General features: G+C 40.5%; 1 protein-coding gene across 2 annotated transcripts in view; it reads right to left on the minus strand.

Moving 5' to 3' along the window:
• Nucleotides 1–7,113: 7,113 nt before the first annotated feature.
• Nucleotides 7,114–27,065, minus strand: part of bahd1 (bromo adjacent homology domain containing 1) — a 34,222-nt gene continuing 14,270 nt past the window's right edge. For both annotated transcript variants that reach the window (XM_030718648.1, XM_030718647.1), the window contains 6 exons: nucleotides 19,964–21,735; nucleotides 14,875–15,284; nucleotides 14,412–14,571; nucleotides 14,215–14,294; nucleotides 10,936–11,027; nucleotides 7,114–10,724 (listed from right to left, as the gene is read on the minus strand). In XM_030718648.1, the coding sequence (XP_030574508.1) occupies nucleotides 10,532–10,724; nucleotides 10,936–11,027; nucleotides 14,215–14,294; nucleotides 14,412–14,571; nucleotides 14,875–15,284; nucleotides 19,964–21,605 (2,577 nt within the window). In that variant the 5' untranslated portion in view covers nucleotides 21,606–21,735 and the 3' untranslated portion in view covers nucleotides 7,114–10,531. The remainder of the gene's footprint in view (nucleotides 10,725–10,935; nucleotides 11,028–14,214; nucleotides 14,295–14,411; nucleotides 14,572–14,874; nucleotides 15,285–19,963; nucleotides 21,736–27,065) is intronic.

Below are 27,065 nucleotides of genomic sequence, written 5' to 3' on the forward strand. Positions count from 1 at the left end.
GTTATTTTGTGGATGTGAACAGGCAGAAGAATGATACGCACTCTCCAACTCAGCTGTATGTGTGAGGCCACCAGAGCCAGATATGATCCGGTGAATCTTCTTCACTCGAGGTTGAATCTTGTAAGTGTTCATGCTGTCAGACAGATGGAGTAAAATGAGAATTCACTGTTAAAAAAAAACAGCCAAACACTCAAAGTGAAAGTGTGAGGCTTTCACATACAGTACAGCAACCACACTGCTGTGCAGCTGGTTATGGGGTTCAAACATCAGCCTGCTTAGATTACAAGGCTTCATGTGTAGATGTGGGTGTTTGTTAAGCTGAATAATATGCTACTGTTTGCTTAAAAATCCACTTTAGACTTTGACTTTTGCTTTTGTTGTTGCAAGTGTTTTGTGTACTGACTGTCCACGATTATATTCATGTGTATTTTAACACCAACCTGTACAGCTTCTTTATGCAAACTGTTTAACAATGTGTCAAAGTAATGTAAATGTTTCTTTGCCAAGAGTCTCCTCCTTGAGAGATTGTGCATTAGGTTATTTATATGCATAGTTCACGTGTAGTAGTAAATATGTTTTGTTGAATTTTGCTCAGTAATTTAAATGATCTTTTCCTCGTTCATTGAGTTCCATTTTGTTAAGGAAATAAAGCAGGAACACGGAGTGGTTCGGAAATAAATAACAGCGTATTTCTATCATTCTTTTTTTTTTTTTGGCCTTGAATCGCTGAGCGCTTTTCAAATGTTCAGCTATAGCTGTGGCATTTGGCAAACACTACATGTGCGCAAAATCTGCAGCACTTCTAAATGTCAAAGCCGAACCGATACGAGCGAGAGAGCGAGCATAATGTGTGCAGGTTATTACACAGCTGCAAGTAAAGACACAACAGAGACCAGAGAGACACAAAGTTAAAAGCCTTTCTCCTTTTTTTGCAAAGTAATGACACATAACTCTGATGTGCTGAATCTGAATGCAGACACAGGAAATTGGGAACTTTGGGAATCACGTCTTCAGATTCTGTTTGCATTTTCCGACCTTGTTTGTGGAGCGGCTGTTATGACTTCAACCACTGAAGAGATGCCAGGTTGTAAAAAGTGTGAATGTTGGCACAAATGGAGTTCTGACTTATATTGATTTATTTTTTAATCAAACAGCCGTGGAGATGACCTACCACAAATGAAGCAATGGCACACAGAGTTCTGACAAGAAGATTAAAAAGACCAGCAGAGCTACTTATCCCCTAAGTTATGAAACAAATATGTCTGATAAAAGATCACCACCACAAATCATATTCTGAAAGATCGTTTGAAAAAGGCTTTTTGCATAATCACAAAGACGTTTATGTGAAAAAGACTAAACAAAACTGAGACATAAAACTGAAAGGCATCAGCAATGTTTGTGACTGTGTCTAAAGCCTTTAATGCGGAACTATATCAGAAAATAGCACAGTCAATTATCCAGACTGGTATCTGCAAAGGAGAAAGTTAATCAAACAGTTCCTTTGTTTCCACATATTTTTTTTTACCAAGTTATAAAGGGTTTTTTTTTGGAAAACAAGATTATTATAGCAAAAGCCCTAATGCATCCCATTTAAAACGATCTAAATGGCTCCTTTTCTTCATTCATTTTCTCAGATTTTATTTCACAAAGAAAAAGCACACTACATGGCGTGGTGGAGTAGAGGCTGATTAGACACTTTTCACAGTGCTTTCAAGAGCTATTTACAGAGCAATTCTAGCAGCTGATGTCAAGGGCAGACGGCTGTCTGAATATATAACAATATACAACTGAAGAGAAGACAGATTATCACATTAGTACAGAAACCTAACAACCTGGTCACCTCTGCTAATGCCACATGCAACATATTGCAACTTTATGCTTCCTGCTTGGCCTTGCTGGGTCAAGGACAACCTTCATCAAAATGTAAATGTGCGCTGGCTTAACAATCATCTTTGTCATGTTGTTGACCTTGATTTGCTAAGTAGTGGTAGTCGTGTGCTGTGTGTATAAATTCCCTTTCATGCTCATGCTCTTGAGATTGTTGCAATGAACTCTGTGTACCTGGAATATTCAGAAAAAATGAAACTGCAACTTTATGAGACTTATAATGACAAATGCAGGGAAAACAGAAGACTTTGGGGTATGGTTCTGATGTCTGATGTTACTGAAAGAAAGGGAAAAAAACAGCATACAACAAATGAGACAGCTCTGAAATAACCTTTCAGAGCATTTTGAACTGAAGAAAACAATTTACAGGCTTTCACTTACTACTGTATAGCACTTTTTTTCTCTCTAGACTCTTAGAAAAAAAAATTACCTGGAGGGTGCAATGTTGGGAGTGGTTTATAAAAAAAAAAAGATGTACAATTACTGAGCATTTTTAGAAAGCATGAAAATGCTGAGGAGCAGAGGAGCAACAGCTTGTTTCCTCTGCAACCGTTAAAAGAAGATTCTGCAGAGACCAAAAAGCAGCAGGAAAACTCGAAACTGCCCCTCAGCAGAACCAACTCAAGACCGATTGCCGCAATAATCCAGAACTTTCCAGAAGATAAAGCACCTGTGCCTGTGAGTCAGTACATCAGAGTGTAGTACACTACAAAGGTTCAAAAGGCACGACAGCGGTGCAAAATTGGAATGAGTCAGTCAGCGGAAAGCCTTAAAGGTGTGTAATTCAAACACCTCAGGACTTCTACCAAAATCCGCTTGCTCTTACCGCACTTCTTGCAGCTATCTGACAAGATACAGTATATAGTAAGGAAATCCCATTTGAGGCCATTTCTTCACCTTTCTAGACAGTTTTGGCACAAGGGGAAATCTGAAGAAGCTTTGGGGGAAAAGGCACCTTTCCTTTTTTATTGTATAATTGACTTGCTTTGGAAATGATCATTCATTTTCATTTTTTTTTTTTGCATACAAGCTATTAGACCGCTTTAGTCAACTTTACATTTTTACTAGCTTATGATAACTTGGGAAAATATAGAAAATCCAAACAAACATTTCAAACAATTTTAACTACTGTCCGATTAAATACCATACACTGCCAAAAGTGTTCACTCACCCATCCAAATCATTGAATTCAGGTGTTCCAGTCACTTCCATGGCCACAGGTGTATAAAACCAAGCACCTAGGCATGCAGACTGCCTCTACAAACATTAGTGAACAAATGGGTCGCTCTCAGGAGCTCAGTGAATTCCAGCATGGTACTGTGATAGGTACCTGCGCAACAAGTCCAGCTGTAAAATTTCCTCACTACTAAATATTCCACAGTCAGCTATTAATGGTATTATAACAAAGTAGAAGTGATTGGGAATGACAGCAACTCGACCACAATGTGGTGGGCCACGTAAAATCACTGCTGAGGTGCATAGTGTGCAGAGGTCACCAACTTTCTGCAGAGTCAATTGCTACAGACCTTCAAACTTCATGTGGCCTTCAGATTAGCTTAAGAACAGTACGCAGAGAACTTCATGGAATGCTGAATCCAAGCCTTACATCACCAAGCACAATGCACAGCAACAGATACAGCGGTGTAAAGCAAGCTGCCACTGGACTCTAGAGCAGTGGAGACGTGTTCTCTGGAGTGATGAATCACTTTTCTCCATCTGGCAATCTGATTATGGCGTGGGGTTCTTTTCCAGGAGTTGGGCTCGGCCCCTTAGTTCCAGTGAAAGGAACTCTTAATGATTCAGCATACCGAGACATTTTGCACAGTTTTTTGCTCCCAACTTTGTGGGAACAGTTTGGGGACGGCCCCTTCTGTTCCAACATGCCTGCTCACCAGTGCACAAAGTAAGGACCATAAAGACAAACTTGACTGCCTAGCCCCAGGACAGAGCCTTGAGGCACACCTGAGGTTACAGGAGAGGGGTGGGATTTGAAAGACTTAAGCTGGATGAACTGAGTGCGATAAGAATGGAACCAGTCAAGAGGGGTGTGGGTGCTGCCAATAGAAGATAATCTGTAGAGAAGGATGGTGTGGGAGATAGTGTCAAAGGCCGCACTCAGATCAAGGAGGATGAGGAGAGAGAGAAATCCAGAATCAGCTGCCATGAGAAGGTCATTCGTGATTTTCAATAAAGCAGTTTCTGTCCTATGGCGGGGGTGGAAACCAGACTGGAATTGTTCATAAAGGCTGTTTTGAGTTAAAGGGGTGTGAAGTTGAATAGCAACAGTTTTTTCAAGTATCTTGGAAATAAAGGGTAGTTTAGAGATGGGGCGAAGATTATTGTAGTTGTTTGGATCAGAACCTGGCTTTTTCAGAAATGGGGTGACACCTGCAGTTCTGAAGAGAGTGGGTACAATTCCAGTGGTAAGTGAGGAATGAATGATGGCAGATATGAAGGGGAGGAGAGCAAAGAGGCAGGATTTAACCAGAGCTGTAGGAAGAGGATCAAGAAGACATGTGGAGGGCTTAGATTTCCAGATGAGGTCAGTGATTTCAGAGGGAGATGGTAGTTGAAAGCCGGAGAGCAGCTGACAAAGGTGGGGAAGTTCAGATGGGGAGGTAGAGGACATAGCTGTTGGTGGATTTTGTTGATTTTTATTTATTTTACTTTATGTATGTTTATACATGGATCAATAAATCTCTGCACCCATTTCCCCTTTTCTTAGCAAAATATAAAGAAATTAGAGGTGACACAAGACTTTTGCACAGTACTCTATCCATTATGATTAAACTGCTTTAACACGCCCTTGAATCAAGTGTTTTGGCTTTTATAAATTAATTGCTGCAAACACGAGCTTGACTCTTTAAACTATTTGCCCTTTATGTTTGGCTAATGATTTCAGATGCTTCTTATTTTCCCTTTCCCATTTAATTTGTGCCTTTTCTAACATTCTATCAGGTCATGTATCTGTTTTTAGATATCTTTAGCCCTTGCTTTTCAGGTGCTTCCCATTTGTCTAACAAATTATTTCCAGTGTTTTGTTAACCAGTAATTTTAGTACTTGTAGATACTTTCACCCTCTAAGTGTTTATCCATTGTTTTTAGCAAACCATTGAGATTCTGTGTAATTGAAACTAAAATGATTTATTCCTAATAATTACCTATCTCAAATCCATTGATTTCTCTTACAAATGGCTTATCTAGTGCCTTAAGCTAGCAGTGTATAAACACAAGACAAAAGCTTGTCTGTTTAAACATACCCAGGGGTAGTCCTAATGGAAGGTATCCCTTTGGGGGCCAGTATAACCCTTGTGTGGGAACCATAAATCCTATACTGGTAGTTCAGACATTCAGTAGACAGCAGCAACACACATTCAGTGCACAACCAGAGAATTTACATCATATACAGACTGTCGTCTATATAAAGGTCATTCACACAGACACATAATCACACTAAAGAGCCCAGTGTGTGATTTGAGGCAGATAAGCTTTCTGACTCACACACACTTGCTGATACAGATGCAAATGATTTACCTGCTTATGCCATTTAAAGCCTCAGAACCAAATTTAGCAGCGCCAGAGGCATCATGCATATTCATCACGAGCCTAATTATCGAAGTTAGATCACTGATATCTCCTCATGCTGGCTTTCAAGATGCTGCCTCTCTCTTTTTTTCCGCTGTGATCCATGCAGAGCAACAGATAAACAGCCACGCATCCAGTTCAGTTGGAAAAAGGTGAATGAATGAATGAAAGAAAAAGCAGAAAGGGTTGAGGCAAAACAGTGATTTTAATTTATGTATGGGGAAAAAATATTTTGTGTTACTTCTTGTTTTAACTTAAATGGAATATGCAATAGAAACCAAAGGAAAGAAACAAAGAGACTGAAAAAGATGAGACGTGAGAATAGTTTGAGTTGATTCAGCTGTGATTATGCAGGATTGTGTTTGGCTTTTTCCACATATACATGTTACACATTAATATGTATCTCTGAAACATTTTAGTAACTATTGTGATGACTTTTTAATTAAAAAAAAAATCTGATATTAAAATAAATTGTCTGAGTGAGCCACCATGTGGGCACCAACCATTACTACAGTTATACAACATCACATGCAAGCAAAAAAAAAACTCTTACAATCATTTTCAAACTCATATATTATTTATTACAATTAAATATTTTTCTTATATTACAGAGATCCATTTGAAACCTTACAAATAATCTGTGCTGTGATTAATATTTCCAAGATATTTAAAAAAAAAAAAAAAAAAAGCCATGCAAAGAAACAAACATAAATTCACATAGGAACCAAAATTCAGGTTTTTGTACACCTGGGAATGAAGTTAAATTTATGGTTCGATCCCCTCCCCTCTTTTAGTCTTTTTGGTGAAAGCATTTCTTTGTGGTGGTTTGAGATCAAGACCCTTGTCATCTGACAAAAATGAAAGGCATTTGAAAGGTATGCAAAAAAAAGAAAACCTACAGTAACTATTTGTACTTTTCTTAATGGAAAAGTCTTGGAATACATGTATTCGGGTTAATGGGAACAGGCACAGAGGACCAATTAAGACATAAGCATCACACATCTTGATTAAAACAATTAGTTTGTTGAGTGACTCTTAAGGCCATAAAATGTACACGGTGTGGTTTTCTAATTCTGACTTTAAGCTCTAGAACCAAATTCAAGTTGGCCATACTTCATACACCGTCAAGCAATATTCTGTCAGTGTAAAGATTTTCTTACCTTTCTGATAAAGACTGATAGCATTTGGGTCATCAGGTTATTAGAGGGTCAGATTAAAATAGCACGGGACAGTCTTTGAAATTCAGATGAATCGAATTATCAAACGTGAATCTATGAATTTGAGGAGACGTGTTTAAAAGTCAATCCATTAATAACATTTAATGAAACTCTATTTCTCAACTAAAACACAAAATGTGCACCTCAGTCAGTACAAAGAGTCCAGGATAAGTAGGCAAGATGTGGGGGATTTTAAAGTGACCCCCCCCCACACACACACACACACACAAATTTTGACTATCAAATATTACTGTGCTTGTAGGTCAGGCATAACACCTCCTTCATGTAGAGCAGCTCAAGAAATTTCTGTTATCATGCTGAGTATGTCGGTCAGAATTTCTTTTTATCTGTTTATAAAGAATGGCTGTATTTTATTCAGCTGCAACAGAAAAGCAGTTTGAGAAGTTTAAAATCCATCAGTACCTTTTTTTTTTTTTTTTTTTGGTCTGAAGATTGACTGTGCCAATTTTGGATAGGACTGCAAAGAATTTGTGACTGGGAAATAAATTCCAGTATGGTGGTTGGCCTTGGGACAGACCACAGAAAGAAGGAAAAATGTATTTATTAGAGAGCCTCTAGTGATGAAAGGCCACAAACTTTTTCTGCTTCCTCCAAATGGGGTCCCAAATCCACATACCAAGCATTGCACTGATAGATAATTTTAAGATATGCTTTTCATAAAGACTCTAAATCTTAAAATCAGGCATATGTTTCACATGTGACATACAAATAGACCACCAACTTCAGTCCATTAATGACTGAGATATGAAACTTGAATGATCAGTGGCAAATTTTGCTTTGCTGCTTGGCCCCTGCTGATTTTAGATTTTGTGAACAAAGCTTTCTTGTGCAGACTTACATGAGAATGGTATGGAAGCCTGTGTCCGCCATTGATTTTTAAAATTTTATTTTTTTGCTATCCATAAGTTACAATTTTAGGTTATTTTCTCAAAATTTATAGATAATACCCCCAAATTTTGACTTATAGATGGTGAATGTTTTTTTCAGTGATATAAACAAGCTTCCATGGTTCAAGCGTCCAGGTCAAAAGTCTGGATGCAAAAAATTACTCTAGAACCCGCTGATTAGCCTAGCTTAGCATAGCATAAAAAACAAAAACAAAAAAATCTGCCAACAGGAAATTTTCTATAACACTCTGATTAATACAGACTAAACAAAAGACATATGCAATGTTACTTAGCAAGCTCACAGATGATGCAGGTGTATCTTGTTTTCTATTGTCCCCCCATTTCTAAATATTATAGGTAGCTAGGCTAACTAGCTCCTGATTAATATTTAGAGTTCTGATATAAAAACATTGTCAGTATTGTCATATAACGCTTTGTAAAACAGTTTCCCCCCCAAAAAAGAATCAGAAAAAAACCCCCACTCATCTAGTTTTAACTTGTTAGGTGTTTTGATATAAAACATAACTCTCAATAAAGGTGTTGATTAAAATGAAGTTTTGCCTTTCAGATCACATAAGATCACGAGAAACACTGAAATACATGTCAAGCATCTAGGAATCAAGGTCGGCGCACTTACAAGCTTCATAACCCCAGCCTGAGATCAATACACGTTACTAAATGAAAGGCTGGGAATGTTCTATAAGGCAGCAAAGATCAAGGGCACAGGCTAATGGTAAGTTTAAATCAGTGTAGCATTCGGCATTTAAAGGTGAAGAGGCAGAGTTTCATCATCTCAGGGGAAATGAGAAAGAGGATGACAGGAAGCTGGAGAAGGCCAGGGTACATTTTGGTCCTGCAGGTTTAGCATCTCTGGTCACATGTTAGCACATGTCCTTCAAACCACATCTGAGATCCTTCCAAATACTCCATATGTTCCCTCAAATCTGCTTACTGCTTACTTCAACGTCTCAAGGCGAAATTTCAGGAGCTTGTATTGAGCAAGCGAACTCAAACACAGAAATACTGCTGCAAAGACTTAGACAGTGTAGCTAAGGTGAGACGTCTTCGGCCTCCTTTCTAATCAGGAATGAAAGCCACTCTACTAAAACTCTATTCTTTAAAATTATCTTTTGAAAATAAATTATAGATTTTCTCAGTACAGAAATAAATACATATCTTTTCTCAAACATAGGAACGAATCATCATCATCACAGATCTAAATGCTACACTGACTACATTATTCACCAGTTCATCAGTGGAGAAACAAGAATATACATGACTAACTGATGCCATCTGCCATAAACAGACACCCATCCAGATATTTAAATGCAAATATACAGTACGCTGAGACCGGAGTCGAATCACACCTCTGGCAAACAGCTTTGAAAAAGTAAAATATTCCTCGGCATTGGCATAACAAAAATCCCCTTTAATGCTTGGCTCGTCCTCACGCTCTGAAAGCAAGCGAACTAAACCGTGCTTTTTTTTTTTTTTTAAAGAGAAGATCTGTCCTACAGTGTGAAAATCATCACTAGTGGGAATTTCGGTTACAGATATGATGTAAAATCTGCAAAAACTCAAGGGATGCAGCCAAAAAAATATTTAATTGCTTGCTCTGGATGCACTTGATCACTGTTAATGAAGCTAAATTAGATCTCATCAAACCATTTGATCAAAAATGTTTTTCACAGCTATCTTTGGGCTGTACTGCAAAGACCTCCAAAATCAGGCACAATTAGATGAAAAATGGAAATGTTTGATATCTGGGAAACTTGCTTAAATGCTTGCTAACTGAGATTTAGATGAGAACACTGTCTGTATATTTTTTAAGCAGAGCTACAGCCAGCAGCTAATTAAGCTTAGCTTAGCACAATCTCTGTAAACAGATATGAATGCAGATATTTGTAGTCTGCTTGTTGCCCAAGATCTATCAACCAATCATATTTGAACAGGCTTTGGCTGCATGCATGGAAGTAGTCTTTGTAGAGAGGGGAAAAAAAAGGGATTCAATTTCCTGAAATGCAACTGTAAGACTTAGCTTCTTTAAAAATAATCTGCAGACGTATGCAATAACGGACAGATCAGAAAGTCTTGCCCCAACCAGCTGCTATTTATACCTGGAATAACTGGCCATTGCTCCCAGAGTCAAAGTTAGACTGGCTGAGCCTGGAAATGGGCTGTTTTCCAGTCTTTATGCTAAGCTATATTAACCAGCTGCTGGTGATAATTTCATACTGATTATACAGACATGAGACTAATTCCTTCTTATCATTCACTTTAAATGAGAGCAAGCACATTTTCCAAACTACAACTACCTTTTAGAACAGCCTGAATCCAGCTGCATGCTCTAGGCCTCTACAGTAAAACTTCCATATGTAGCATCAGTAGAAAGCTCTGTTTTTACTATCAAATGGACACTGTGCAGCTGAAAGCATCAGCAATAAACTGACAAAAAAAAAAAATGTGATTAAGCCTTCTGCCACACCATCTGGTGTAGAACAATATGCCACATATTTTTATTATCGATGGCATATCAAGATACTTTATCTGTTGTCTGTCAGGCAGATAGTAGCATTATTCACATGAAACATCAAATTCTCAGCAATCTATCAAGTTTCACATTTCTAAGAGCTACAGTAGCATTTTCTACAGCAGAGTACGTTCCAGGTTCTTCACACAGCTGCTACAACACCAGAGAGCCATGTATGATAAAAGACCATTTACACTGCCATAGTAACTCTTCTACATTATGTCAGATCATTACTTTACTTAATAAATGTGTGACATGTAAGCATGAATGAGAGATTAAAAAGAAAATACACTCTCTACTCTTCGTCCTAAACTCCAGTTCCTCTCTCACAGAGGCAGCAGGTGGCTAATTAGAATTGGTGGCAGATGAAACCAGGGTAATGTTACGTCATGCCTCGTCAGACACTACTGCAGGTTCTTGAGGAGGCGCCCATAGCGGAAGTCGTAGACGTGTCGACAGAAAAACACCAACTCTGGGTCAATGTCATTGGGCACACAGTGGTGGGTGGGCATGGCGTTGCCAACAACAGGGGGCACCACAAGGGAGGCGGCACTGTCGCTTACGCCTTCTCTACGGCGTTTTACCAAGGCACAAAATCTGGACAGGGCACAAATACAGCATGGCACACGAACGTCAAACACCTGAAAAACACTCAGAAAAACTATAGATGTTTCTTAATGGCTTAAAGCTGTGTGAAATTGAGAAAAACCTGCCCATCTTTATGTTACAGATTATGCATATTTTCATTTTTCTCAAAAAGTAAAACTTTTGAAGCTACCACAACAAGTAAAAACGCTTTGCTTCTTACCGACAATACTGCGCCAATGTTAGGACATAGCATTTGTCTTCAATACAGGCCACACTGTTCACATCCTGGTGACGAGATGCAAAGATCTCATTCTGCAGAAAGACATTCAGGTTAGGTCCAGACAAAAAAGAAAAAAAAAAAAATCATGATATCCTCTTATATGTCGGAGAAGCGGTGGGACCTAAAAGACTAAATCTCTCTGCAACACTAAACAAACCCTTCTGTTTCACCCTCACTTCTGCATATAAAGACCGATTTGCAGAGAAAGATGTTTTACGTCTTCCTCGCTGACAAAGCCCTGGTGCTGTTCTCACACTGCTGCTCTGATGTGTTTGTTGTCTTTCAGCACAAGCTGAGAAACAACAGACTTCATGCGGTTTAATGTTTCTACACAGTGAATTGAACTTGTTTCTCTGGCAGACTACTGACCTCCGGAAGCACAATAGAAGCTTATTCTGCAATGTGTGTCTGCCTGTGTACAGTGCTGTGCAAAGGTGTTGAGGTAACCCTCATTTCTTTTTATTTTGTTTCCAAGGAGCCTACTTTTGGTCTTGAACAACAGTTCTCCAGGCTTGGACACTGGCTGCTCTTTCATTCATTTTCAGTCTAGTCCTCGTACCCGGCCATTTTCAGGGGAATGTTTTATTTTGTTAAGCTACTTAACACTGTCCTGTGAATCACTCAAGCATAACCAAAGACCTCTATCTCAAGGGATGAATCAGCGTTGTAGCTACATACAATAGAAAGTTAGCAAAGACACAATTTTAAATTGTATCTTTAGGTACTTTGTTACTAGTAGCCTCTTACAAAAACTCATAATGTTCAAATTTCTTTAGTTGAATCTATAAAAAAAACGCCTAAGATAACACAGTTTGCATGTATAAAATAGTATTTTTGCACCACCAAGGTGATTCCCAAAGAGCTATTAGCTAAAAACTTCTTAGCATCCTGTGCAGTGTGTCACGGACAAGAGGAGGATAAAATGAGAAGTGGCAGGCCTAAAAAACTATTTACAGCAGATAAACAGTATCTGAAAGTCATGTCCTTAACAGACAGGGAAAAAAAATATCTAGCAACGACCTGACACAGGACCTGAGAGATGCATCTGGCTCTTCAGCTGAAGCCTCATCAGAAATGATCTCAGTGGAAAGTTGAGGTGTGCCAAATTGCACAAGAACTGGACTGAAAATCAGCCCAAATTTGACGTTTTTAGCTCAAACTGTCGTCAATATGTACGGAGGAGGTCAGAAGAGAGGTTCAATAGTGAGCGTCTACATTCGTCTGTAACGCAGTGGAGAACAGAGAATGGAACAAACGGCAGCCAACATCCAAAGAAGAGCTTTGAATGTCCTGCAAGAAGCCTGGAGAACTGTTCCTGAAGACTACTTAAAGAAATGACAAGAAAGCTTTCCTAAGCGAGCTCAGGCTGTGTTGAAGAATAAAAGTAGTCATATCAAATACTGACTTTTGAGCTTGTGAGAATTGTACAAACTCAGCGTAGCAAAGGGCTGACCCCAGATCAGCCTGTTCGATGCCTCCATGAACCAGCCAATTAGGGAGCCCTGCTCCTTGCAATCGGAGTGAGAGCTGTGTTCCGTTGGTAATGTTTCTGGTGTGAAGTTAATCCCTGTGTGCGTTCAGTAAAAGGTGAGTATCTGTACTGTTCCTCTGTGTAGCTTCAGTAAATGTTCGCACTCGTAATGAGCCAATAATCGCATTACTGTGGCCACATTTTTACCAAGAGTGGAACATAGTTTGTGGACCTAGCTGCCCAGATAGATATGATTACAAAGCCTGTGAAAGTTTGTATGTTTGTCAGCGCTCTTATTATAAATTCTGTGTGCCTTTGCTTGTTGTAATGTACAGAGATGACCTTGTTATTACATCTGTCACCGTTAAATGTATGGAGGCTAAATCTGTTAACTGCACTAAATCATGACTAGAGTGGGTTATCCACTGCTAGTGGTTCAATCCCCACCCTCTCCATAATCTGAAATGTCCTTGGGCAAATCATTAAACCCTGAGTTGCTCACAAAAGCAGGCGAACCCCTTGCATTAGTATTTGAGTGGGAAATTCCTGCTACAAACACACTACTTAATTTTCTCCTAAAGCACTATTCACTGTACTTTTTAAGCAGATGGTGGATAAACCATTGACTGTATACTTTTTGGGGACTATTTTTTAGCTCTGGATTGATATACAGCTGGTGGATTTCTGAATATTTACAACAGCAGGACTTAAACTGCATCAACAAGTTTAGGTGAAAAGAGAACTGTTTTTACATGTGTTGGCAATAGAAAACACATTTAATACTATAAATACAGTCATTAAATTACATTTACATTATCTAAAATCTCTTCCAGTTTTAAAAGCTGGTATGAGGCACACATTATAGCCATTAGTGGCGCATGGGTGAGGCTTGTTTTTTTTTTTTTTAAATTGCAGCACCCAACCGGCTTGTTATGAGCGCCAATCCCACTGCGGAAACCCACAAAAATGTGTTAATCAAACACCCGAATCCAGCTTGAACTATGCCGTAACCATAACCGTGACAACACTAATTTTACAATTACATTTGATCCAGCTACTAGAATTGCATCAAACAGGCGAGTAAAAACACTTTGAAATTACATGCAGCAGGCAGGGATTTCCGACCTTCCTCGCAGTGTGCTACAAAGTGAGGCCTTTTAAAGTTACATGACCTCGAAATAAATATATATAACTGTAGCAGCTGAGTGCGGTGTGTTTCACCAAAGAGCTACATTAAAAAGTGTAACTGAAGTCAAGTTTCTCCTAAAATATTTTATTATAGAGGCGGTGGATTGGTCTCTGGTGCAATTTCAGCAGCACTGAAGGATCACAGCAGTGTTTAAGGGATATTATATGAGCACTAAAGGTAGCACAGTGTCTCTTTGATCCTCTCGTTCTTCCACGACAGGCTACTTTATAGTTTGGTAATTCAGCTAGACCACAGGAGGACTTGGGCCTGAGAGAGGGAGAGAGAAAGGAGAGGAAGCTGGACTGATACTCAGAGCCTGGCCTACTGCACTGTGTTTCTAAAAGTTATTTAACGCCACCTGCCTGAACCAGAGATGTTTTCTATTATGCTTACTTGAACTGACTCGACCTGCGCTACACTAATTGCCATGATTACAGGTGTTGAATATGCTGCAGTTGAAACAAGCTATATTTTAGGTTTCCTGGTCTATAATTACCCCTGACAATTATTGGAAAGCCGTGGTAAAAAGGATTTCAGAGACATATGTCAGCCTTCTCACCTCACAATGTAGGCTGGGGATGCATCCCCCCTGTGTGTGTTCTGGACGGTAGTACCAAAACAAACTCATCATCAGCTCTCCTGAAGGAAAGAAAAAAAACAACACGTCTTTCACTTCACTTCTCAAACCAGTTATTACCACATAAATATGTCTTTACTTGTGGTCTAAGTAAACACTGCGGACAGGGAGCAGAATACCTGACTCTGGATCTTCCCACAGAGCTGAGACCTTGGCCACGTAAGGCAGAGACTTTTTTCTAGGTCCAGACTTCAGCAGAACAGTGTCTCTGACTCTAATCAACTCCCCGTCCCGGTGGACTCCCTCAAAGCACTTCCTCAGCACCAGAGTGTCCTCTCCCTGGGAACACAGCAGCAGGAAATACTGACTCCTCAAGCAGTTAGAAACTGATAAGCTTTGAGAGGCTGTGGAATAAAAAGCTGCAGGATGTGATTTGTATTGAATGACTTCTGTGCCTTGGCTGTCAGGTTGCTGGATAAAATTTTAAAAACAGTGAATTAGCCCTGATCCAGCAGTGAAGCAGGTGCTATAAATCCACCCCATACTCTCTTAGGACCCTTAAGTAATATTACACCAGCTTTAATTAAAAGTGGTGCCATTGTGGCTGTGTCAAAAAGCACCAAAATGACTTTCGCTACATACCACAGAGAAAACCTCCTTCTCAAAGGGCAGGCCAAATGGCCTCCAGCCGTTGGTGGATTTTTGGCGGCCATTCTTCAGCTGCTTGGCAACCGTTTGCCCTCCGACGCTGGCAGAGCTGAGCTTCTGTTTCTTGTTCCTGTTGAGAGGGCAGACAGCCGAGCTGATGCTGCCGGTGCCGCGCGCACCAGACCTTGACCCGCTGGGCTGCTTGGCACTCTGCGGACACTCCTTTGCCACCTTCAGCGGAGGCTGCGGTTGGCTGGGGTCGGACAGCGGAGTCTGAATGTGGGGCACTGATTGGCCGGCTGGAGGCACAGTGGGAATGGGGCAACCAGTAAGGATTCGAGGGCTGGGACAAATGGGGATAGAGGAGGGGCTGTGGTGGTCATTGAGGGTTGCTGGGTAGTCATCTGAGGAAGGAACAGAACAGGTAAGATAATGTGAAATACTACAGAGAACTTTAATACACGCAGACTGTACAGTGAGAGCAGCTTCTGAACTACAGCCAAGATACACAGTTGATTCTTCTCCATTTGTTTTCATGCTACGTCCCCTTTCATGTGGTTGATGAACATCTGCAGGAAACATCACACAAACAAGCTGCTGTTACCACAGCCATATTGTGAGATGATCATCCTACATTGAGGACACTGCCATCACTTTTACCCACACTTTCTTTAGTTTTTAGATGGCTACAAATGCCAACTTGTGATGTAGGACCCCTGTTTTAGAGGCATGACCAAAGATTTCAGCACGATTCTTTCATGCTGGTTATCTTTCAACTGGGACTATCCAAAAATCGCACAGTGTTCACCCGGCTTAAGTAGCAACCACTCTAATCAACAATCATTAACAACGCTCGAGACACAACAAATACTCAGTTGTTAATAGTTATGCTGAAGTAGCAGGAAAAAAAAAAAACAGGCAGAGCCTCAATTAAGATCAATTAAAGTCTTTTCCATGCACACACACACACACACACACACACACACACACACACACACACACACACACACACACACACACACACACACACACACACACACACACACACACACACACACACACACACACACAGATATTTCTCCTGAAATGGCTCTGAAAAACAAGACAAGCCTTCTCCTGTGTGAGAGGGGGTTGTGCACTCTCTCATGACACAGCTGAGCCACAGTGATGACATTAAGGTGAAGTGATGATCAATGGACCCATTTCACAGCAGATCTGTGCACTTGTCATAGCGGTGTAGCCCAGTCCATAATGATTATGGGCATGAGTAAATAGTTTTAAAATGTTCAAATAACTAATAGTTCATGTACAGTTTTTATAAAGTTCATAAGTGAGTTGTGTTAAAACAATAGTGGACCAAATCATTTTGTTTGTTAATAAAGTAGTATGTCACTTTAATTAGTTTCACTGCACTTTCACGCATTTTGTGTTGTGTACAACCTATCCTCACTGAGCATCAGAATGTCAGTCTTGACTTGTGTTTATTTGTATTGGTTGTTTGTGACCTATGTAACCAATCAAGGGATTGTGGGGGCGGGATGTGAGGTTGACCTAGTAGAGGGCAGGTGCGCGAGAGGTACAGAGATGCCACAGACGTACATCAAACGTGTGTGTTGACCGCTGATCGTATCGGAGTATAAGTGCCTTTCATCGTGGTGAATGCAGAGTTTGCCATTCTGTGTTAAGGACTTTGAAACATCCGAAGGTAAATATTCCTTTGAAAGTTGTATTGAACTGTTTCTGTCAGATGCAGTATGTTAAAATGGAGATGCTAATCGCGGATAGCATATTAGCTTGCTAGCCGTGTCGCACATGTATAATATAGTAGCTGTCAAAGTTGCTAAGTTGTTAATGTGTGCCGATGCTGTTAGTAGTTTAAATGAGAGCGATTATAAAGCAAGACTAAGATATTTTATATGCTCGCTAACGTGTAGGACCAGGAGACTATCCTTGGACTTTTTTTTCCCCCTTGCTACGTGACGGAGCATAGAAGTATCCAGGAGTCGCCATCTTGCTTGGATTTTGTGTCGGAGACCGAAGCCGTTGCCGGACGCCCTCGTCGCCCTCACGAATGATTCCCTAAAGGTTACCAGCGACTAACATTAACCAGGTTGCTGACTGACTGACTGCTCGAGGTTGTGAGTACTCAAATTGCACGTGCTTATTATTTTATTGTTTTGTTCTGCTTGCTTTGCAAGCGAAAGGGTCATAAAGTTTCTGACCACACCGCACCCCAGCGTCGACACAGGCCTGCACCGTTTGTTTTATTTTATTTTAAAGGACTGATATTGAGTTGCAGCTTGAGTGTGTGAGTGTGTGTGTGAGCTGCAGGACTATTGTTTTCACAAGTAATTTGATTTATTTACAGGTGTTTTGAAGAGACCCTAATTGAAGTAATTATTTTGTACTCTTATTGTGTTTATTTGAAGTTGCAAATATTAATTTTGATTACTAAATTCTATATTTTTGAGGTTAAGAATCCTGTGTGTGTTATTTCTTTCGTGTAAGGATTTTCCCCTGTTTATTAAATTTGAACCAGAGAAACGTGTTTCAACACTGGATGATAACAATTCTTAGTAGGATTTAAGGCCAAAGGGTTGTATTCTGCTAAGTGGAGGCACCAATCACCAAATTTCTTATCAATACAGGTTAGTACGGAAGCCAATAAATTAAAGAACCCAGGGCCCCGCCCATAGTACTACAATACCCCTGTCTTTAAATGATGTTTACCTATTAGCTACATGGGTCGGGTGCTACAGCAGGAAATATTCTTAACAGTGGCTCAGCTGCAGTCTCTGTCCCAGGCAGAAAGCCACAACCGAGGATTAGACGACCAGAATCCTTCAGCTCGCTCACCTGCGTGGAATGCAGTCATTTTTAATGTTATGAATTACGCCTGTGCTTTTCCTGCTATGACAAGTCAAAATCTCGGCTTTTGAAAAGGTCCATTTATTTGCTGGTTTTCTGAATCCAAACCTCATCTGCTGCATTTATTTAATCCCTGAGAGTACATTAACACCTCTGCTCTCTTTTTTCTTAGGTTGTTGTGCTGTGTTTGAACTTCAGTGTTGTGCCACCTAATAATTCTACTAAGATACATTTCAGAGAAAGAAACTGTACATTTATCCCACCTCATTTATTCCAACTTTCGTGCTTAAGTCTAGAACTTAATGTACATGAAATCTTGGTAAAGAGTGTTGTTTTCACCTCTTATGGCAAACGAGGCCTCTGCTCAGCTGGAAGCTGAATAGAGGCTTACTGAGAATTACATTTGGTCATCAAAGTCTGTGGATCAAGATGCAAGGTTACTTTCCATTCTGATAGTCTATGTTTTTACTGGGTCACTCCATCTCAAATCATCATGGTCTCTCTGCTCAACCATCTCCAATTTGCCTAAAAACTTTATGGTCCAAAGTTTGGGCTTACTAACAAAAATAGATAAAATAAATAAAACTACGTGGTGGATCCAAATTTAAGTTACATACGGGTGGTGTACGGTGAGTGTGACGTGAAAAAAAAAGTCCCAAATTTGTGCACACACTCTATTGGAATGGACAACTAGTGACAATTTCTGCAGAGTTTTTGAGATATTCATGTTCAAACATCCATCCATTTTCTTCAGCTTAAAAAATTATGTCTGTCTTATTTAAAATGGCGATCATCTAAGACACCTGTATTTATCATGCACTGTGAGATAGACAGCAGGCCCGGAGGAACACCTTCTGCACTTCTGACAAGACTCTGTCTCATGAGTTATTACCATCTTTTTTAAATCGATCCTTGGGTGAATGCGCACTTCAACAAGTGCATTTCATCCATCCTTGCAATTCTTCCTCATTTCCTTCTCACATCCCCTGCTGGGCGATTCGAGGAAGAGACAAGTGAGGGAAGCGAGAAGCCCCATTAGCCAAATGAAATGCAGTCTAAGCTGTACACACCTCCAGAGATGCCACAAAATGAGCAAGAGAGCGAGGAAGATGTCAATAAAACTGGAGCAGTATACACCCAAACGGTAATGAGGTCTGTTCAGGCAGAAAAGTGGCAACACCTGTGTGGGTGGACCACAGACCTCTGTGACAGCACACTTGTCAAAACAGGAAAAGCACGAGCGTACTAATGACATTAACAATGGCTCTGTTCTATTTAGGTATCCTGGGGAGCCATGACAGTATGACACAAAACCAGCACACACAATACCAGGGTAAGCAGCCAAATGAAATTCAGCCGTCATTAATTCTATTATCCACACCTGTTCTTTTCCAAGTTAACATTTCCACTGAGATTAAAGTTGGTTCTCTAGTAGATTAGCGCGTAAACCCTCACAGCGTGACCTGGTTGAGCTCGCTAGAGACCACAGAGTGACAGAAAGAGTGTGTTTGTGGGAGACAAGCGTTATTTTGAGATCACATTCGGGCGTTTCTAACCATACCCCCACATATTCAGACACCGTTTGTGCGTTACACTGCAGACATCACGGCGTGTTTTCCTGTTCTGGCTCACATCGCTCACTAGAACACAGAAACTCACAGCAGACACTTGAGCCCATACAATGAGCTCATTAGTTTTCAGCTGCACAGGCCTTGTATTCACTGTCCAATGACTTTTATTCAAACGGAGACAAAAGAGGTCTTGCCCTTTATCTGATATTTTTTTTTGTAACTTCCCACTCAAGTGACATACCAAAGTGGGGGAATATAAATGGCTCATATAATAGCTATTCTCAGCACATTGTACTCCTTTGGCAGCTGGATGAGCGGGGCGCTGCATGCAAAATAATATAACCACACTGTGCTCATGAACATTTAATACTTATTCAAAACGCTTACTTACATAAAAGGAGACAGTCGCGGGGAGCACGACTTCGTTTGTGAAAACAGTTGTTTTAATGTCGTTTATGAATCTGGAGGGCGCTTTCTGAAGCCTAAAAAATTTTTTTATCTCAGCTTGTATTCGGAAGCTTCAGGTTTCTGACAGAATGCTGATGCAACCTTCCACAGAAGCGTTAACAAGGAAAATTAACTCACTGACTTGTAATTTCTACCAAAACTATTCTTACAAATTAAACCGTGTGACTTCTGCTTACCTCTTTTTATGCCATGGTTACATTGGATGCAGTCTGCGGGACTGAAGGAGCACCCTCCTCTGTTAATGGCTGGAATCACACTGGTATAAGGAGAGTAGCCGTTGATCCTGCGGGGCTCTCCGTAGCACGGTTTCACTGAGGTGCAGCAGTACACTGGATGGCTAATCCCTGAGGGTTGCGGACCTGTGCTGGGGAGCAGCTTCGGCCTCTTACTGCTGCTTGGGCATAAAGCAAGGGGTGATATGGTGGAGGGGGAGTTGTCTGGGTGGCTGAAATGGACATAGTAGCCTGGAAAACAGGTGTACGTGTGTGGGCTGATGGTTATGGCTGCTGGGTGGCCTACAGAATGGGACGTCTGAAGATGGTGGTGGTGATGGTGGTGGTGATGGTGATGGTGGTGGTGGAACACCTCAGACAGTGAGCTGTCCTCTGGTTCTTTGAAGGTCTTGTCCTCCAGGAAGAGGGCCAGTCTGTGACAGTACTCGACACATCTCTCCTGGGAGCAGCAGTAACATGAAGACACCTCCGTCTCCACCTGCTCCTCTTTGATTGTTTTTAAGGAGAATCCCAGAGAAGAGCCACAATGGAGAGCATGTTTGAGACACTCCTGCCCCCCTGTGGCACCCTTCCACTCCGGATCCAAAGTCTCTGTCTTACACAAACTGCAGCAATCCTGGATAGTAGGGCTCACCTGGGAATGGACTGGATCTTCTGTGCCTTGTTTTCTGTGCTTTAGTTGGCCCTCGTGTTGGGGATGTGTTCTTCTTTTGGTGTGTGTTGTTCCTCTGCATCCAGGCATACCGCTAATTCCATCCTGAGTCATAGCTGCTGCTGCACTTCCACTCTCTGGCTTAGACTCTGTCTTCTTTTGACGTTTGGCCCCATAGGGGGCACTTGTGAGTTTGAGCAGTGTTGCAGCAGTGAGGCCCGCTTGACGCCGAGGTGTTGGTGCAAACAAACTCAACCAGTCGATGTTCTGAGCCTCTGCCGTGGAACGCTTTTGTTTTTTCGGTCTGTCTTTTTGGACTGCTTTCCCTTCTGAAGAAACTTTTTTGGTTTTATGATCTCTATGTTCAGTTATACTAAGCTCTTTAGCTGGATCTTCATTGGATGGCTGACATTTCTTTGTGTTATTTGTCATGAGTGAGTCGTCTTTGTAGAGCAGCAAGCTGTTGACAGCCTCAGCATTAAGAGAGGCCATTCTCCTTCTGCGGGGCTCAAACCTAGCTGCGGACATCATGAGTAAGGCGTCAGATTGGTTGGTTTTTGGTTCCAGTGCTTGCTGATTGGCAGCAGAGGTTTTCTTGAGTCCGGGTTTGGTCCCTCTTTGGGTGGAGTGCACCTTCTTTTTAATTTTTGCACTCTTTTTCTTGTCAGCTTTTAGTGCATTCTTTTCTTTACCAGCAGCCCCTTTCTCCTCCAGACGGGTGAGCAAGACACAACAGTCCAACGCATCTCCATCACTAGCGGCTAGTTTCTTCTTTTTATTTCGGCGCAAGGCTTTCTTGTCCCTCTTTTTTTTTCTCTTCAGATCATTTTTCCCACCTTTCCCTTTCTTCACAGCATGCTTCTTTTCCTTACTTCCCCTCTCCTTCTTGGGCTTGACCCATTTCACTGTCTGGCTCCGCTGAGCTTTCACCATATTCTCAGCGTCTGGGAGCAGATTCGCTAAACTGTCTTCATCCACAGGTTTCCAATTGGCGGAGGGTTTCAGCTCAAACTGGGCTTGCAGTGAATACCGTTATGGATCATCATCTGGGTCCATATGCTCTCTGAGGAGACACAGATCAGACATTTAACATTAAAGCTTAAGCCACACATAGATGTTACTCATAGAGAACCTCAAAGTGACTTAATGTAACAGACAGGATCTTCTGATGCATTATTTAACAACCCATTTTACTTTGTTTGCTGTCAATTCCCACATCCACAGAGAATACAAGCACTAAGGAAACCCTTCGCCTTAACATGCAAATACACTTCATGCACAAGACGGAGGAACTGAGACCAAAAGCACACACTGCACACACATTACGCGTTCCAACTGCTTTCCCTTTTTTTGATCGTGATACTCTGATCAGTCACAGCATTAAACCCACTGACAAGTTAAGTGAACAACATTGATTATCTTGTTATAATACACTATTAAGCTGAGAAACTTTGGGTCCAGTCATTCGTGTGAACGTTACTTTGACATTTACCACCCACCTAAACCTGTTGTTGACACACCTATTGTTGGAGAACAATAGGTGTATTCTTGCTATCCTACCAGTGGCATGGCAACAACACACCACGACAGCAGTGGTTTCCTCCAACAGGACAATGCAGACAACCACCCCACAAAAACAGGAACACGACAAAGATGCTGCAAAAGGTGTCATTTGGCATCTGTCATATGATGCACAGGATTATGTCAAGAGTGAGAAAGGCCTCATTGGCAACTTGCCACATAAAAGGCTCATATAGATGCATGAAAATCCTTTTTGGCAAGTGTATTCATGCTTACATAGTGCTTTTGTACTCTGAGGACTCAAAGCACTTTTTACTACAAGATTGGAACGTGGACTGGAGAAGCCTGGGATCGAACTCTAGACCTTCTGACTAGTAAATGTAGTCATTTACCATTTTAACATCCTAAATGTTAAAATGGCAGCTCTATGTCCTGAGCTGCCATTTTAACATTTAGGATTAATGTTGGGAAGGGGGTGTATTTAACCTAACCCACAATCTTATCCTAAACTATCATAAAGTTTTTTCTTTCTTTTTTTTTTTTTAAACCTTTACTTAACCTGGAAGTGAACCTCATGACATTAAGGTTCACCTTTGCAAAACTGTCCTGGGCTGACACAGGCAGCATTAACCTAGCATGTTTTTCTACAGCAGAACAAACCAGAGCTCCCGTAGAAAACCTGCACTAGCACAGGAAACACACACAAAGTCCACACAGAAGGGTTCATCCTGGTTTGAACTTGTCAGCCAGGGTTTGTACCTGGGTTTAACCCAGGATCCTCTTTGCTGTTAGGCAACAGTGCTAACCGCTGAGCCACCGAGCTGTCAAAACAGTTTTTGGTCCCTTACCCTAACCAAGCAGAGAGCTCTGCAAAACACAAAGCTCCCAAATGTGACATGAACTGCAGTCTCTGGGCTGACAAACCAGTGCCTTCTTCCCCTGCTTCCCCCTCCAGCATCCTAATCTGGGTTATATCACTGTTTAAAGAAAGACCATTATCTCTCTGGGTCTAAAACTGCTGCGGATGTTGTGTCAAGGCGCCAGCACTAAAGGGCACCTTGTTTGTATCACTGAGGGCCTGTGACATCTGACAGAAAGGCAGTATTTGAAGCCCTGGGATGAGAATGCACTGGATGCTCCCAGAAGGCCCATGTCCACACCCTGATGGCTCCAAGCTGTTGTACGAGCACGAGGGAAACTTACACAATATTACACAGGTAGTTTTTAATGTCATGGCTGATTGGTGAATGTTAATTAAATGTCCTGTAGCTCCCACATTTTGGTTTTGTTTTGATTTAGGATCAATGCCAAATTTTAAAAGAGAACTGTTCCCTTTTAATCCTTTATATCAAAAAGACCATTTTTTTCCATGCCTTGAAGTCATATTGAAGTAGATTAATGACTCAAGCAAGTCACTAAGAGCCTGTTGTGTTGCAAGCATTCACCCACTCACTGCCAAAACATGGAAGCAAAAAAACAAACAGAAAAACACAAGTTATTTGGGTGATGTATTTGATGTATTTTATATTTGATATGATGGATGCTTAGAGTCTCACTTCTCATATGTCATTTACAGTGCCAAAGACACAAGAAGCTCTTTAAATTCACTGTAAGATATAAAATTAAGACTCAAAATAAACAGTACCACAATCAAATGACTCGTGAATTTATCCTGACTTTACAAAAGAAAAAAACAAAAAAACACTGGTAGCAGAAACACTTGTCACACAATAGCCTCTTCAGTTTCCATGTCAACAGGCGGATACCAAAGCAGCTCCGGTAACTTTAGAGCAGAAGATGCGTAATAAGATTTACAGTCCTCTGTAACTCACGGCTTTCTGCTCCCTCATCGAGAAAAAACACCTCACTTAGGAAAAGCCTTTAGATATCCTGATGACTCAACCACCAGTGACCTTTATGTAATGGCACTCATGTGTGCAGCAGAAAGAGATGGATCATGCTTCTTGCTGCAGCTCTGGAACACAATTATGCTACTTGACCTCCAAGGAGTAAGTCAACATGGGTCTTTGTATATTAAGTGACTCTCCAGTGAGAAAACCACCGAGCTCTCACAGTCACACACAAATGATCACGCCCTGAATACTTTTCCTATTAATACACACAGTGTATTAAAGTGTATGATATGAGTGAGGCTCTTTTTTTTTTAACAAGTTGCAACTTATAACACATTTCTATCACTAGATTTCATCCAATTATGGATGTCTATTTCATAGTCCATGATTTTTCTATATAGCAAGTTCTATTCTATACTTGATGTTAGTTGAAAACACTCCTGATTTCAAATCACTGTCAGGTTTCAGAATTATACTATACAGTATACATGTACATACAGCAAATATGGCAGAAGTAACTTTTTATGATCTTAGGTGCAGACATATCCTCTAGAGGCATGCCCAGATCCCCGATGAGTAATATAATACAATAATAAAATACTGTCAGCCGCCAGTGCTGCCCTTCAGCCTCCTGGTAGTAGAATCTTTAGGTGGCACAAATCCCCTGGAAGTCCAAGTTCTAGAAACATAATTACCAGGTCTCAGTAGATCTTAATGGGGTGCATATGAGCCTCAGTGACTTGCAAATGGCTCAGTAAAAACTCAGACTAAAAAAAAAAAAAAAAGAAAGCTAAAATCAAAATAAATATAAACCACTGAGAATGCTGTCACATTCTGGGATTAGCATTAGGTTAAAAACTAAGTCGGCCGAGACCTTTAGTAGATGCATCTATTTTATGAATTTGTACATCCTAGGTCCCAATACCCCATTAGCTTTTTTTCAGGCTGAGGGCTAACCAGAGCCCGCCAACAAAGAGCCTGTTCACTTCCTACTCTACTGAAAAATAAGCTATTAATTTAATGTAAGAATTGACTGACAATTCTCATGTAGTTTTTTTTTCTACATTTCTCCATATTTTGTTCATAAAACGGTAGCATTCAGCTAATGCATGATGATTGGTTACATCCTTAACTGACCGAACAGCAACTGAATGACTATTTTTTTACAAAGCTCAATGGTGACCACTGATTTATAATTTTTTTCAAGGTCCCCAGTTATGGAAGTTTCACCATTCATTCTTTCCATCGACAGTCTTCATATATAAAGAGTTTACAGCTTTGGAGGAAGTCAACCAGCTAAAAGGTAAATCATGACCATGAAAAGATTTGATATGGACAATTAATAAATAAATGAACAATGAAAGAAAAAAAGGGCAAAACTACAAAACTACTTACATCATTACTTTTAATGGTGAAAGAACTACTGATCCCATACAACACTACAAATCCCAAATTCCACAACAAGCAACTTCCACTTGTCCTCTCAAATTTAATGCTTTTCATTATTGTAGTGTTTATATGGTTAATAACACTGTTGTATGGTAATAGTTTGTGTATTTTGTACAGTGCTGTGGTAAATTATAGCCTAGTTATCAATATGGTCCAGTGCTTTGTTCCTGACTACAATCACCAAGAACAAAATGCATTTTTGTTAAAATAAGGTTGATGTCATACAGACTGCTGGTTTCTACTGGAGCACATGCCATCGTTTCACAGTGCCGTAGGTCACAGTAAGTCTACTTTGGATAGATAAAACATGATGGTTAATAATCAAAATCTCTATTGAGAATATGAATGGGATTTTTACTTCCAGAACACCACTGTTGAGCTCCATTTTACTACATCTGATTTAAGTCAAAAACAAAAACAAACAAAAACGTGAAATATGAGTATTATTGTGTCTCCTTTTATGAAAGACATCATATAAATCACCATAAAAAAAAAAAAGACATTTCACCCTTTGAACATTAATTTTTGGGCAACAGCTGAAAAAGAAAAATCACAGCAACAGCAATGAGTACCTGGAATTTTTCTAAAGGCTAGGATCAACAATAACTGATTGGAGCTGATGGTATTGTGAGGCGCTCTTACAAACCAGCAGTAAGTGATGTTTATTATCTGTACTCGTGTTGGCTTTCTATAAATCAAAGCGCATCACATCATGCTGTAATCTTTTTTGCCCGTTGTCCAGTTTTAAAAGTGAACCACTTAAGAGTTGCAACAGGGCTTTAATGGCTGTGACGGGGGGGCATTCGAGGAGAGTGTGTATGTGTGTGTGTGTCTGGGAGGGGTATGAGAAACAAAACAAGGTTCTCATACACTGAATGCTTTGAGTTGTCTTTTTAGCTTACAATACATTTGAATTATTTTTTTGCCTTTAATTATGAAATTTTACAACTAAGCACCACGAGGCTGCGTCATATCATATTGTCTATGATAATAATTTACATTTTTACATTATATCATCGTTATAGCAACGCCATGCATTCGTAGTGCACACAATAGTGAGACAAGAACCGGCATGTGCCTATAAAGGGAGCTACTTCAACAACCTCCCACAAATATAGAAGAAAACCGTTCCTGCTGAAGATGGAAACAAACTTGTTTTTCCCCGTGAGGCAAAAACACCATCAACTACAACCAGGCTACATGGAGGAGATACTAGCAGCTGGTGATGTGCAACGCAAAAGTAAACACATGAGTCAACCAAGTATCGCAGGCTGTACTTGCTAGCTGCGCTCCATATGGCAAGTAGAGCAAATGGTGGATGGAAATTACTGATGCGGTTATATAGCGGAGAAGCAGGGCTGGGTAAAAAGTTTTATGTGACAATACTGTGAAGACTTAGGAGGTTAAGTTACTGCAGTTATTGATAAAGTGCTAAGAAGTTATTCTACTTCAAATTTCCAGGGAAACTCTACCTTGGACACTTCTCTGCTTACATTTCACTTGTGCCATACCACTGGATATCCTGCAGTGTCACTTCTATTGCACTAAAATGCTGCTGCCAGCACCATGT

Source organism: Archocentrus centrarchus, chromosome 22 (assembly GCF_007364275.1).
Source record: "Archocentrus centrarchus isolate MPI-CPG fArcCen1 chromosome 22, fArcCen1, whole genome shotgun sequence".
Taxonomy (NCBI): Eukaryota; Metazoa; Chordata; class Actinopteri; order Cichliformes; family Cichlidae; genus Archocentrus; species Archocentrus centrarchus.